General features: G+C 36.9%; 1 protein-coding gene across 1 annotated transcript; it reads left to right on the top strand.

Annotated features, from left to right (window-relative positions):
- The first annotated feature begins 233 nt into the window (after window positions 1-233).
- LOC114291966 (protein IQ-DOMAIN 17) lies at window positions 234-2811 on the top strand. The gene is made up of 5 exons (XM_028235850.2): window positions 234-754; window positions 864-1175; window positions 1383-1607; window positions 1696-1758; window positions 1840-2811. The coding sequence occupies exons 1-5, from the start codon at window positions 626-628 to the stop codon at window positions 2530-2532; spliced, it is 1422 nt and encodes a 473-aa protein (XP_028091651.2). The 5' UTR covers window positions 234-625; the 3' UTR covers window positions 2533-2811.
- The last annotated feature ends 11734 nt before the right edge of the window (window positions 2812-14545 follow it).

Genomic DNA, 14545 nt, shown 5'->3' with positions numbered 1-14545 from the left:
AATTTATAAAATTACATAAATTTTTACAAATTTACATAAATTATCTCATAAAAATATATAACTCAAACCAAAATAAATGTTCATACATATGATATACAATGCACACCTACAAAACATAACCACTGCTCTCTCTCTCTCTCTCTCTCAACCACAGCTCATAACATGTGAAGCCATGAGAGTTCGTCTGTTATTTTTACAGAACACTACTCTTTTTACATAAGTATAAGGAAACCCTCTCTCTCTCTCTCTCTCTCTCTCTCTCTCAGCTTTCTGCATTTTCGAGGTCACATAGTCTGTCGTGTTGTGTCAAATTTCTGACAAAGCTACCATTATTAAAATGTCACAAAAGAATAAACATTCTTTTGGCAGAACATATGCTCTCTCTTCTTTACTTCTCTGCTCCTGCATATAATTGCCAAGCTCTCTGCTCTCTTCCAAATTTAATGGGGATTTGTCAGTTCCTTGTTAGATCCTGTTCCCTGTTTCTTGATTTCATTATCACTCTCTCTCTTTCTCGCATTTCTTGCATTTAGTGAACAAAATTCCCACTGGTCTTTTCCCAACTTGGGTTTCATTGTAAATGTAGCTCAACTGTTAATTGAAGCTCTGTTTTTTTAATTCAATCATGGGAAAGATTGGAGGAAGCTCTTGGTTGAATGCAGTGAAAAAGGCTTTCAGGTCTCCCACTAAAGACACCCAGAAAAGTAGCAGCAGAAGGAGATCAGAAGACAATGAACAAGAAGAGGAAGAGAAGGTAACAACAATCTTGCTACAACATCATTCTCGATGTGTTTCTGTACAAAAATTCTATTTGTAAATCATTTTCTACCCATGTTGATTTCTGTAAATGAAATTTTTTGCAGAAGAGAGGAAAGCGAAGATGGATTTTTTGCAAACCATCGCATCACGAAACCACGATACAGCACAATGAAGCTAAGAAATTAACTACTAGTAATACTGCTAAGACTTGTGTGCCTAAAAATCCTGTCCCTGAGGCTGCCGAAGCGGAGCAAAGACGTGCTATTGCGATGGCTATGGCAACAACAGCAGCCGCAGAGGCAGCAGTTGCAACAGCCCAAGCTGCCGTGGAGGTCATTCGGCTAACCAGGCCTTCCATTCTCATCAGAGAGCACTATGCTGCCATAGCTATCCAGACTTCCTTCAGAGGCTATCTGGTAATAAGTCTCATCAACAGCGCTACTACATGCACATAATTAAAACACAGAAAGTGCATTGTGAAATGCACTGAAGATTGATTTTAGTCACACATTGTACTTTTTGTGCATTTTTTGTTTTTTTTTTTTCTTTCTTTCTGTGTGTTTTAATTCGGTGAAACTATCATTTTTCGAGTTCTAGTGAGAACTATGAGTGTTATTGTGCAGGCAAGGAGAGCTCTGCGTGCGCTTAAGGGGCTGGTGAAGCTACAAGCCTTAGTGAGAGGTCACAATGTCCGAAAGCGAGCAAAAATGACTCTCCAATGCATGCAAGCACTGGTTCGAGCACAAGCTCGAGTGCGCGATCAGCGTAAGAGGCTAAGCATAGATTCCGCGTTCAGTGATCCCAACAGCTTGTGGGTATCTCACCTCTCAGACAGAAAAAAGTCCCTTGTGAGTAATTAATTCTTTCTTGCTTTATAGTTTATGCCTAATTAAGCTGCTTCTATGTTTTGATTGCCATTGCAACTCTGCAACACAGTCCAGAGATAGTAGTAATGATGCTGCAGATGAGAAGACCCTTGCTTATGCCTTCTCTCACCAGGTTTTGATCTCTCTGTTTCTCTTCTTTCTAATTTCCTTTTAGCTGCTTTGGCTCAGAACTAAAATCATTTCTCATAATCAGATGTGGAGATCTGATAAGAACCTATTCAGAGGCAATGAAGAGCTAGAAGAAGAGAAACCCAGATTGCTAGATCAGTGGATGATAGGCAGAGCTTCATGTGATCAAAGAGAAGCAATAAAAACTGTTGAAATAGACACCTACAGGCCTTACTCTTACACAAGCCCCAATTTTCACAAACCACAAAACCAAAAGTACCATTACTATTACTACCAACAACAAGAAGAACCATGTCCACACTCAGTTCACTCACCCCTTCAGAGGACACATCAAAACAAAACAAAGCCTCTTCAAGTAAACTCGGCTAGTCCGCGCTGCCTGAGAGCAGAGAGGGACTACCCGAAAGCTCAGACGCCGACATTGCGCTCTGTGCCTAATTACATGGCTGCAACTGTGTCTGCCAAGGCTCGGATTCGATCGCAGAGTGCGCCGAGGCAGAGAGCATTGACACCAGAGAGAGAGAAACTGAGTTCGGCGAAGAAACGCCTTTCGTTCCCTGTTCCAGGAGAGGCATACACCAATGGAGTTGGGACTAGTGATAGTGATGTTTCATTTGAGTGTAATAACTTGAGGAGTCCAAGTTGGAAGAGCATTTACAGAGAACAGTTTGGAATGGTGCAGAGGCCTAATATGTGCTTTGGTGATGAGGCTTCTTCACCTTCAACTAGTGGTGGTGTTAGGAGGTGGTTGAAATGATGCACTTTTAACTGATTGAATGAATCTTCTCTGTGCTTGCTTGGAGGTTTGTATGTATGTTTTTTTTTTTCTTTCTTTGTTTTTTCTGCTACTATTAGTGAAGTTCATTGAGCAACCTTGTCAGACTTCCTAAAAGAATTGACAAACTATCAAACTAACCACACTCTGTATTTTCACATCATGGACAGATCACAGATGGTTCATTGCCTCATGGAGTCCAAAATTTCTTTTATTGCCAATGATTGGAGGATTTTTAGAATATAGGTTGTTTGATGCTTATGAAACTGCTTACATTTATTTATTTTTTATTTATTTTACACTATGAGGCATAAATAAGTTTAAAAATAAAATAAAATTAGTAGTAAATTACTAACCGAGAAAAAACAACTAGAAAATTATTCAAAATGTACAATCAAAGGCCCAGATTTATTCATAGTATGGCTCACAACAAAACTTTCAATATAAACCTTAGATCTAACATTTTGTGTAATATTCTAATTATTTATTATTGGAAACACAGACTTTTCCAAAAACAAATTATTGGATAGCAAGGGTAAAACTGAAACAAATATTTGATTATTAACTTTATACTTGCTTGAAACTTTTAATATAAACCTTATAAAAGCTTCTACATTATGTCATTTAAGATTGAGTGATTTAGAGAGATAACGTGAGAGATAACGTGAGACAAATATCTAACATTAATAATTCAAGAGTCTACAAATATCTGATTGTTAACTTTCAACTTGTTAGAAACTTTTAATATAAACATTATAAAAGCTTCTACATTATGTCATTTAAGATTGAGTGATTTAGAGAGGTAACATGAGACAAATTTCTAACATTAATAATTCAAGAGTCTGCAAATATTTGATTGTTAACTTTCAACTTGCTTGAAACTTTTAATATAAACGTTATAAAAGCTTCTACATTATGTCATTTAAGATTGAATGATTTAGAGAGGCAACGTGAGACAAATTTCTAACATTAATAATTCAAGAGTATGCAAATATTTGATTATTAACTTTCAACTTACTTGAAACTTTTAATATAAACATTATAAAAGTTTCTACATTATGTCATTTAAGATTAAGTGATTCAGAGGGACAACGTGAGACAAATCTCTAATATTAATAATTCAAGAGTTTGCAAATTTATTACATAATTCACACAATCCAAAAACAAAACAAAACAAAAAAAGGGAAAAAAAAAAAAAAACAATATTTAAGGATCATAACTAATGTTGTAAATGCAATCATCCCAGATGTTCGGTAATCATTATATATTGGAACACACAATTTTTAAGCCTTTGGGAACTTGGCTAAAAGTCAATTTTTGGCTTTTAATCTATTTTTTGTCACATTACCTCTCTATTCTTTTTATAAGTTTTTTTCGAAAAAAACCAAAAAAAAAAAAAAACCAAAAAATTAACTTTTAACCAACTTCTCAAAACAAATATACTCTATGAAAAGTATTAAAACATACTGAATTATCTATTTTATTGTGATGTTTTTTACCCTAGTAAACTGTTCAATTTATTAGTTCTTTAATAAATTATTAAGCTTCATAGGTGTATTAAAACTATGAAGAAGCTACCCCCATGCCCATAAAAGTGATTGAATCAGCTATATAGAGTAGAGAGAATCACATAATCAACAATAAAACCAATAGAAAATTTATACTTGCCTGTCCAGCTTTGGGTTGTGTTGCTTTGGGCTATGTATTGCTTTAGGCATAAAACACTTTACAAAAAAGCTAACATTGCCTTTTGAAAACTTTGGCAAACAAATTTCACTTTCAAGGGAGAACTTGGAGAGATTAATGAAGACATGAATACAAAATGGAAAATTTATACAAAATTTTCATGTTTAATGATGTGGATCAATATGCACCTTTCATTTTAAAAAGGAATAGCGTTACCACGTCATTTTTATAAAATATCTTGTATGAATCCGATTTTTCATGTGATATTTGCATGACCTTGGTGAGATTCTCTCATTAATTGAATTAATTTTTACCGGCAAACAATAGAACAAAAAACCAACATTAAATATCAAGTGCAGGGTTCATGTATTGTATTGATATCCAAAAATTTAAACCCATCAGTTACCTAAATTCCTACCTTCTTTTTTTTTTTTCAATTGGAAAAAAAAGGTGCTCATTGATGGTATTATTGCAACCCCCAGGCAACGATGTATAGTTTTTTTCTTTCTTTTTTTTTTTTAACCTAAATTCCTTCCTTGGCCTTGCTAATTCTATCACTTTATAACCTCAGTCCTATGATCACCAGAATATCACAATTCAAATTCATCTCTAGGCTTCAATGCTTGGTATTTGCACAGCAGTCCCGCAAAATTCCCTAATTGATGAGACCTCCAATTTCACTCCTAATGATATGGCTGACACTCACATGAAGCAGTCTTCACTCTCCTCTCTCTCTCATTTTGACCCTCTAATTCCACATCATTGGGAGTGATTTCACTCTCCTCTCTCTCTCATTTTGACCCTCTAATTCCACATCATTGGGAGTGAAATTTGAGAAGTTAAATTATGAAATGAATCAATTTTCACATGTGCACAATTCTAATGAGATTTTCTAAAAAAAATTACTTTTTTATTACATTTTATTATTTTAGCAAAATCTAGCATAAATCTTGGATTTAACTTGTAAAATTAAAAAATAACTTCTTCTTCATTTTATTTTATTTTATTTATTTATTTATTTATTTGAATATAACAAAACAAGAACGAAAATGAGTGAGAGCACTAATTAGTGCTATCACTAATGACGTCGCAGTGGGTCCCACCAAGAATGATTTGATGTTTTAGCCTTAGTGTTGTATTTTTTTATTTTTTTTTATTGAATGCCATGTCATTAGTGGTCTTTTTAGAGTTCCAAAATTAGTGGTCTCTATCATTGTTGAAACAAGAAATCAAACAAGATCTCAAAGCAGATTTGATGCACGTAATACGTATACAACACTATTCGTCTTGTTCCGAAAAAGCAGTCAAAATTGTTAAAATTGTGGTGTACTAACTTCCCACTAGCTAGTTATAATGTGTAGTCAATAAGTGAAAATATAAAAATAAGCTAGCTGCTTGGAAACATCATAATATTAACTAAATAATAATCAGCAATGTTGAATCTATATAATTTTTTTCTTCCTCGAATTTCTTTCGAAAAAGACTTTAACTGCTAAGAAAATAGTTTTTTACGGGCCAAAGTCTTTTTTCTTACCTGTCAAAAAACATTCAAAAGATTTTAAAAGAAAATTATGTCAATGAACCATTAATCAAATAATAATAAAAAGATCTTTAGTTGCCGAACTTCCACGTGAGACACCTCACTTTTAAAAGCGGAGTTTTCAGCATTTTCATGTTTCTCATGGCAACAAAGCTGTCAACTATCCAAATATATAATCCTTTTCTGTCTTTAACTTCAATTCTTATTCTTTTTCTTTTTCTTTTTCTTTTTCTTTTTGTAAATTTGGGTAATTATATTTATTACTCCTAGGGTTTGGATGTGAGTTCTGTCTGTTTTAAAAAATTAGAAACTATTTATTTATTTATTTTATAATCAAGTGTCTGAATAACTTACGTGTAAAAATCTCTAGTGATCCTTTGAAAACTCAAACTCGAGATTTTAGATTTTATCTTCAAGTGTCTTTACTACTCAGCCAATCTCACAGCTATTTTTTTGAAAAATTAGAAACTAATTTGACAAAATAAACACCAAAAATGAGAATTTTAACTTTCAAAAATTATTTATGGCCATATAAAAATAATGAGTTATTTTTAGAAAATTAATTAATTTTTTTTTTTTTAGAAAATAAACTCTAAAAACTCAACTAAACAAAAATGTTCTGCCTGTGAATTGGTGGCTCAACAATGTTAATGTAAAATGTAAATTGTAAAATGTAAACTACCACCCACCTACCACCTCCACTACCACTCACTCCACCTACCACCTCCACTACCACCTACACCTACTACCATCTTCTCCTCTATATATATATAGGAATTGTAATATACAGATACATCAATCAATACAACAATGCAATCAATAATAATACATCAGCTATTTTACATGGTATCAGAGCTATAGGTTAAGCTCTTGGTGTTCTTCGCCTTCCGGCGGGCGGCTACCTTGCCTTGACCGCCCGCCGGATCTCAACCAATTGAAACCTCCATCAACGCACCAGCAGAGGTCTCACAGCTCGCAAACGACGCCGTTCCCTCCCCAGCGTCTGCATCGCCACCTCCGGTCCCGGCGCCATCCACAAGTCGCCACCTCCGGCCCCGGCGCCACCCACAAGTCAGCGGCCTCGCCGACGCCTTGCTCGACAGCATCCCCGTTGTGGCCATCACTGGTCCAGTCTCTCCCTCTCGGCATACACACACATCTTTGTTCTTCGAGTCTCTCCCTCCCATCGCTAGATTTGTTCTTCGAGTCTCCAATACCGGCGCTAATCGCAAACTCTACATCTCTCCAATTCATGAGAGACTGTTGCGGACTAGTGATGACTTTGTCTGGCCTGTTGATTCCACCTTTCTTGGTCGCTTCATCATTGATGTTGAGTTTTTGGACCTGAAGATCTGTCCAACAAATTGTGGGGACGCCAGTTCCATTTGGCCCAGTGATGGAATGATGCAATCTCTAGCAACCCAAAATGCTCTTCGATGCCTCTCTCGGATGCTTGATGAGGCTGTACATACTGATGTCCCCATCAATGCTGGCAACTCTCTCTTCCGGAAAACACACACCAAACCCAGCTCTCTTCTCTCTCTAGATTTCTAGGCTTCTCTCTCTCTAAGACACACAACACACACACACTCACATACACACCCAGAAATACACCAGTTGCATGTGCTCTCTCTCTCTCTCTCTCTCGGGTTGGAGGTGAGAGAGAGTTAAGTAAAACAAAAAAAAAAAAAAAGGAAAATAGCCACACTGCTTCGTCCTTTCTCTCCACTAGCCCACTTTAATCACATCTCATGATTCCCACTCTTTCTTTTGTCAGACTCCACACCCCCCACAATGTGCTGTCGCCAGAACCCACCATTCATCCCACTAGAGTATATAGCATATATATATATATATATATATTAACAATTGCAGAAACCATCATTCATCACTTTTGTACCCTCCTCTACTTGTATATTATTTTATTATACATATATTTTATTATTTTAATATTTTAAAATATCTTAGTGTCATATCTCCACCCACTCACTGAGCCATACTTCCGTAGGCACTCCTCCTCATTCCACCCATAATATATATATTAAAAAAAAAAAAAACAACAACAACAACAACAACAATTTACAAATTTGCACAACACCATATTTTATTCATCTCCGGGATCAACCCCGATCACAATTTTACACAAAAAAAAAAAAAAACAACCACAACACAAAACAACAAACAACCACATTCACAGGCGAGATTTTTCTTCTCTACTCTGCCGCTGGTCTTTTCTTCTTGCCTCCGTCCTGGACGGCCCTTGACGTTGTTGCCTCCATGTTTCCCACTCCACTGGGCACGATCACTACTCCCTGCTCCTCCACTGCTGCATATGGCGGACCTCCAAATCGGAACATCACGGTGGCCTTCCGCTTCAGCTCCTTGTTTTCTGCCCTTAGCACGCTTATCTCTGCTCGCGCATCCTTATACATGCGTTGGAGCAGAGCCAGTTGGGCGTTTAATTGCTGCACCTCATTTGTCCTACTCTGCAGTCGGTGCGACAAGTTTGTGACCGCCGTCATGGACTCCACACATACCTTCAAAGTATACTGATTAGCCTCCACATCCGTTTGCACTGCCATTTTTTGCTCCACCGATTGCATCGGAAAGTTCAACGGAGCAAACCCAGTGGTGTTTGGTTGAGGTTCACGGGACACCGCACCAGTTATCTCTCTTGTGGACTCGTTGAGGTCGGGAAAGAGAGTAAGCAGAGGGCGGGACGAAGAGGCCATTTTCTGGGCAACAGAGTGTTACAGACTATCTCTCTTAGCAAAAGGAACTATCTCTCTCAGCAAAACGAAGAGTTTTTTTTCAGAGTTTTTTTTTAGCGGGTTTTCTGCCTCAGCCTCCGCTTCGATTTATAAAGACCTTGACGAAGAGGCAGACACGCGCATCATGCACCGCTCGGCGCTCGCCGACAACCTGGCACGCCTTTTTCATGGCAGGCCTTTTGATGCATTTGGGCACGCCTTTTGATGGCACGCCTTTTGAGGGTGCGGGCACACCTTTTGAGGGCACGACTTTTGAGGGCTCGATATCTACATCCATGTATATCTTTTGGGCAGCCTATATACACACTCATACAGTGTCTTCTACACCGGTCAGCTTTATCAATCCCTTTGTTTCCACCTCAAATAGGTTTCTATCTTCACACCTATTTGAGTTTGAGGGGGGGTTATACACAGTATCATGTATAAGTCGCTCATGGCGCACTCCCTAAGTCGCCCCCTTGGTGCACCACCACAACCTCTGCTACATCGGTCCGACATGACCCCGTAAACTGTCTGCTACAACGGTCCGACACGACCCCATAAACTGTCTTCTACATCGGTCTGACACGACCACACAGTGTCTGCTACAACGGTCCGACATGACCCCGCAAACTGTCTGCTACAACGGTCCGACATGACCCCATAAACTGTCCCGACATTGATTCCGGTCAGCTGCTACAACGGTCCGACATGACCCCGTAAACTGTCTTCTACAACGGTCCGACATGACCCCGTAAACTGTCCTGCTACAACGGTCCGACATGACCCCATAAACTGTCCTGCTACAACAGTCCGACATGACCCCATAAACTGTCTTCTACATCGGTCTGACACGACCACACAGTGTCTGCTACAACGGTCCGACATGACCCCGTAAACTGTCTGCTACAACGGTCCGACACGACCATACAGTGTCTCCTATCCCATTTTTAATTGTCAACTTATTTTTCTGTTTTGTTACTCTCTCCAAACTCAAGTTGGCTAGTACCTATCCTCCTTGAGTTTGAGGGGGGCTGTTAATGTAAAATGTAAATTGTAAAATGTAAACTACCACCCACCTACCACCTCCACTACCACTCACTCCACCTACCACCTCCACTACCACCTACACCTACTACCATCTTCTCCTCTATATATATATAGGAATTGTAATATACAGATACATCAATCAATACAACAATGTAATCAATAATAATACATCAGTTATTTTACAAGATCAAAACTGTGAAACAAATTATTGTTAAGTAAGGAGAAGAAAATTCTACTTTAATCTAGTGACATTGCTATGCTTCTTCTTTCCATTTTTTTTTTCTTCTATCTTTATTAATTACATTCATGACAAACTTAAGTTTACGAGGTCAAAGGCAAATATTATAGCATAGTGTGCTTCACATGTTAACTCTTTTTATTTTTTATTTTCTCTCTTTTTAAGAATTGAACTGATTGTATCTCTTTCACCACCACTCACGCATGGTAGGTCATTGCACTATTAATAATTTAAAAAAAAAAAAGAAAAAAAAAAGTCTCTTTCAGTTAGGCTCAGTCCCTTATTATAAAGTCACATGCCTGGCCCAGTGACTAATAAATTGTATATAGGAATTTTTTAAGCCCACACAGTCCAGTTGGACAAATTTTTTAGGTCGAACCCAATTTGATCCAACCCAATCCATTTACAAATTATATTTAATAATATATTTTTATGTTTAAACATATGTATATGTATATTTTATCATGTTTTTTAACTTTATTTTTATAAGCATAATTTATTGTATTACTGGTTATGTAAAGAATTAGTTATGAAATTTAAACTACAACCTTGAATAAGTTAAGGATAAATTACACTTTGCCTCTTTTAGATTTACAGTATTGTTAGGGATCATGAAAAAAATATTATGAAAATGATCATGAAAGATTCTCAACCTTCAGATTACACATACAATAAAATACCACACATTAATCAAATGATGAAAAATCTTCATGATGCATTTCATGATATTTTGTTCATGGTCCCTAGTATTATTCTTATATTTAACTACATTCTCATTTTAGTGCTTAAAATTTATTTTTTTCTCATTTTAACCCTTTATATTTCAAGTTTTTTTTTCCAGTTTACTCCTAAAGCAAACTTTTGTTCAAAATTAGACAGAAAATACAATAATAACTGTTACATAACATAAAAAATATATTATTATATTAGGATTTAAGTTTATGTTAGAGATGTGAGTTATATAATAAAATATTTTTGTGCTATTTTTCTGTCTAATTTTTAATAGGGATGAGAATTTGGCACGTAACTTGTTAACACGACTCGAATCGTAAACGTAATTAGAGGGACAGGGTTAACTATTTTTTGACTCGAATCCAAATATAACATGACCTGAAAACACGAATACTAAATGGGTCGTGTTTGGGTTGAAGGCGCGAAACCTGAGATGGATACGTTTGACCCGCGTAAAAATTCTTGTCGACGCGTTGACATGAACCCACTATTGACTCGCATGTAACCCGAATATAACCTGAAAGAGTAACCATAAAATCTTGAGTAATTCATTCTCATCTATTAGATTAAAAACTTAAATATCTATATAATATATATACCAATGAAGTGCAATCCTAAATTAATGATAATTCAGTAGAAGTTAAGATTGGTAGACAAGAGAGTTTTTAAACGTGTGGCAAGAGTGCTTTTGTGGCAGGCATCAATGTGAAAGAATCACAACAATGTTATTTTGGATGTGGTATAGCTGCAACATCATTATTATTAGTTTGGTATTTGATGAAAATTTGTTTTGCTTTTATTTGATATTTAAATATTAATGAGCTACAATAGTTTAGATTGGATGTGTAATGAATTAATGATGAATATTTTTAATTATTTTCATAGATATTGGCATATATATATATTATCATTGTGTGTCAATATTTAAACAAATTATTCTTATGTATGCTATGCGAAACAAGTTTTGTTTTTTATTTCTAAAAATAGGCTGTACATTTTGCTTATAGTATGAAACATGAACTTACCAATTGCATTAAGTGTGTCATGTATTGACACGTTTAATTAAATGGGTCAGATTAGTATTGGATTGTTTTGAACACAAACCATATATGACACAACACAAAAATGACATGACACGGCACAATTCCCACTCCTAATTTTTAACAGAAATTAACTTTAACAATAAAGCGGAAAAAATTTAAAATATGAAGGAAAAAAACAAACTTATGGCTAAATTGGAAAGCGGCCAAACATAAAAGGGACGTCGTGTAATTTATCCCTAAAAATTAACTAAAAAAAGTTATTTTAAAGTATGAAAAAAAAATTATATTAACTCCGCCGAGGTTGTTAACAACTCCGCCGGTCCCAAGCCCGGGTTAAGGAGGAGGGTTGTGTGTTAGGTAGCCGACAGCCAACACGTAAAAAAGCCGCTTAGATCCCTTATGAAAATGAATCCTACTTTGAATCGTTTAAATGCTAGGTCGTTCCCCTCAAGTGACGCGTTACGCCTGCCTCCGGGTGTTTTGAAAAGTGAGCAAGGGGCGCCGCATCGACGCCTGGGTGCAGTGAAAAATGGGCAAAGGTTTCCGCGCTTTTCTAGACGAGCGTGGGTAAAGAAGCTAGTCCAAGACTATAGGTTTAGGGTAGCCACTTGGAACATAGGAACCTTAATTGGTAAGACGATGGAATTGGTAGATGTTATGATTAGGAGGAGAGTTAGTATAGCTTGCATACAAGAAACTAAGTGAACGGGAGAGAAAGCTAGGGAAATTGAGGATACCGGTTTTAAACTATATTATAGTGGTAAGGATAGACGCATGAATGGGGTAGGAATCATAATTGCCAAGGGTCTTGTGGAAAGTGTAGTGGCGGTCACTAGGAAACGAGATAGGATTATGCTAGTTAAACTAGCTATTGGAGGGAATATAATGAACATTATTAGAGCATACACCCCTCAAGTAGGCTTAGATGATCAGACTAAGAGGGATTTTTGGGAGCAAATGGATGAGATCTTACAGGAGATACCCGTAAGAGAGAACCTGGTTATAGGTGGAGATTTTAATGGCCATGTGGGCATAGATAAACTAGGTTATGAAAGGGTGCATGGTGGATACGGTTTTGGTGATAGAAATGAGGCTGGAGAGAGTATCTTAGATTTTGCGTTGGCTTCTGACCTGGTGGTGGCCAATACTATGTATAAGAAGAGGGAGGAGCATTTGATAACCTTTAAGAGTGGATTAGTTACGAGTCAAATAGATTACTTCTTAGTGAGAAAAGTGGACCGCCTAAAATGCAATGATTGTAAGGTGATTCTTGGAGAGAGTCTGGTCTCTCAACATATGATTTTGGTACTAGATTTATGTTTTAGAGGGCAATACCAAGCTAAGAAGGATGGTGGGCGTCGTAGGACGAGATGGTGAGACCTAAAAGGGGATAAACTAGAAATATTTAAGAATCGAATGGTTAAGGAAGGTACTTGGGACTTAGAAGGTGATGCTAACACTATGTGGAATTCGATGGCCAATTGTATGAGGAGAATCTCAACGGAAGTGCTTGAAGAGTCGAAAGGAACGGGACCCAGCTCTAGGGAACTTGGTGGTGGAGGGAAAAGGTTCAAGCGGTAGTTAAGGCAAAAAAAGAGTGCTTTAAAAAGTGGCAGAATGATAGAACTGAGGAAAACCTTAAGAGCTATAGATTGGCTAATAAGGAGGTCAAGAAAGTAGTGAGAGAGACCAAGTTGAAAGTATGTGATGACCTATACACTAGACTAGATAGTAAGGATGGAGAGAAGAGGGTATACAAACTTGCTAAGATACGAGAGAGGAAAACAAGAGATTTTAATCAAGTAAAGTGCATCAAGAGTGAGGATTCTAAGGTATTGGTGAAGGATGATGAGATTAAGGAAGATGAAAGAATTATTTTAAGAAACTATTAAATGAGGAACATGGAGGTACGACAATAAGGGAAGAATTAGCCAGTAATACGATAAACCAAGACTATAGGTTCTATCGCAGGATTAGGAACTTTGAAGTAGAAATTGCACTTAAGAAGATGAAATCAAATAAGGCTTTAGGACTCGATGATATCTCTATTGAAGCTTGGAAGTGTTTGGGTAAAAAGGGAGTTGGTTGGTTGACTAGGTTGTTTAGCAAAATTTTGTTGACTAGGAACATGCCAGATGAGTGGAGGAAGAGTATTTTAGTGCCAATCTATAAGAATAAAGGCGATGTCCAGAATTATAACAACTATAGACGAATCAAGCTAATGTGTCATATAATGAAAGTGTGGGAGAGGGTGATGGAACGCCGATTGCGAGATATAACGGAGGTGTTAGAGAATCAATTTGGGTTTATGCCTGGGAGGTCAACAATGGAAGCGATCTATCTTTTGAGGAGAGTAATAGAAAAGTATAAAGAAAAGAAAAGAGACATTCATATGGTGTTTATCGACTTTGAGAAAGCATATGACAGAGTGCCCCGGGATATAATATGGTGGGTGTTAGAAAAGAAAGGGGTGACAAAAGGTTACATTGACGTGATTAGGGACATGTATGAAGGGGTGGTGACCACTATTAGATCGCTAGCTGGAGAGACAAATGAATTTCTTATCACTGTAGGGTTACACCAAGGATCTACCTTAAGTCCTTATTTTTTTGCTTTAGTTATGGACGAGTTGACGATAAATATTTAGGATGACGTGCCATGGTGCATGCTTTTTGCAGACGATATTGTGCTAGTGGATGAGACTAGAGAAGGAGTTAACACAAAGTTAGAGATTTGGAGAAAAGCTCTTGAATCTAAAGGATTCCGGATAAGAAGAACTAAGACAAAATACATGGAGTGTAAATTTAGTAACAGTAACAATAACAATAAAAGCAGAGGAGAAGTGAAGATTGAGAACCAAGAATTGCCTAAGAGTGAACATTTTCATTATTTAGGGTCGATTATCACAACAACGGGAGAGATTGATGCAGATGTGACCCATAGGATTAAGGCGGGA

Source organism: Camellia sinensis, chromosome 1, assembly GCF_055761805.1.
Source record: "Camellia sinensis isolate YWXY chromosome 1, ASM5576180v1, whole genome shotgun sequence".
NCBI classification, from domain to species: Eukaryota; Viridiplantae; Streptophyta; class Magnoliopsida; order Ericales; family Theaceae; genus Camellia; species Camellia sinensis.
The sequence above is the reverse complement of the archived record's forward strand: the minus strand, read 5'-3'. Positions and strand labels throughout refer to the sequence as shown.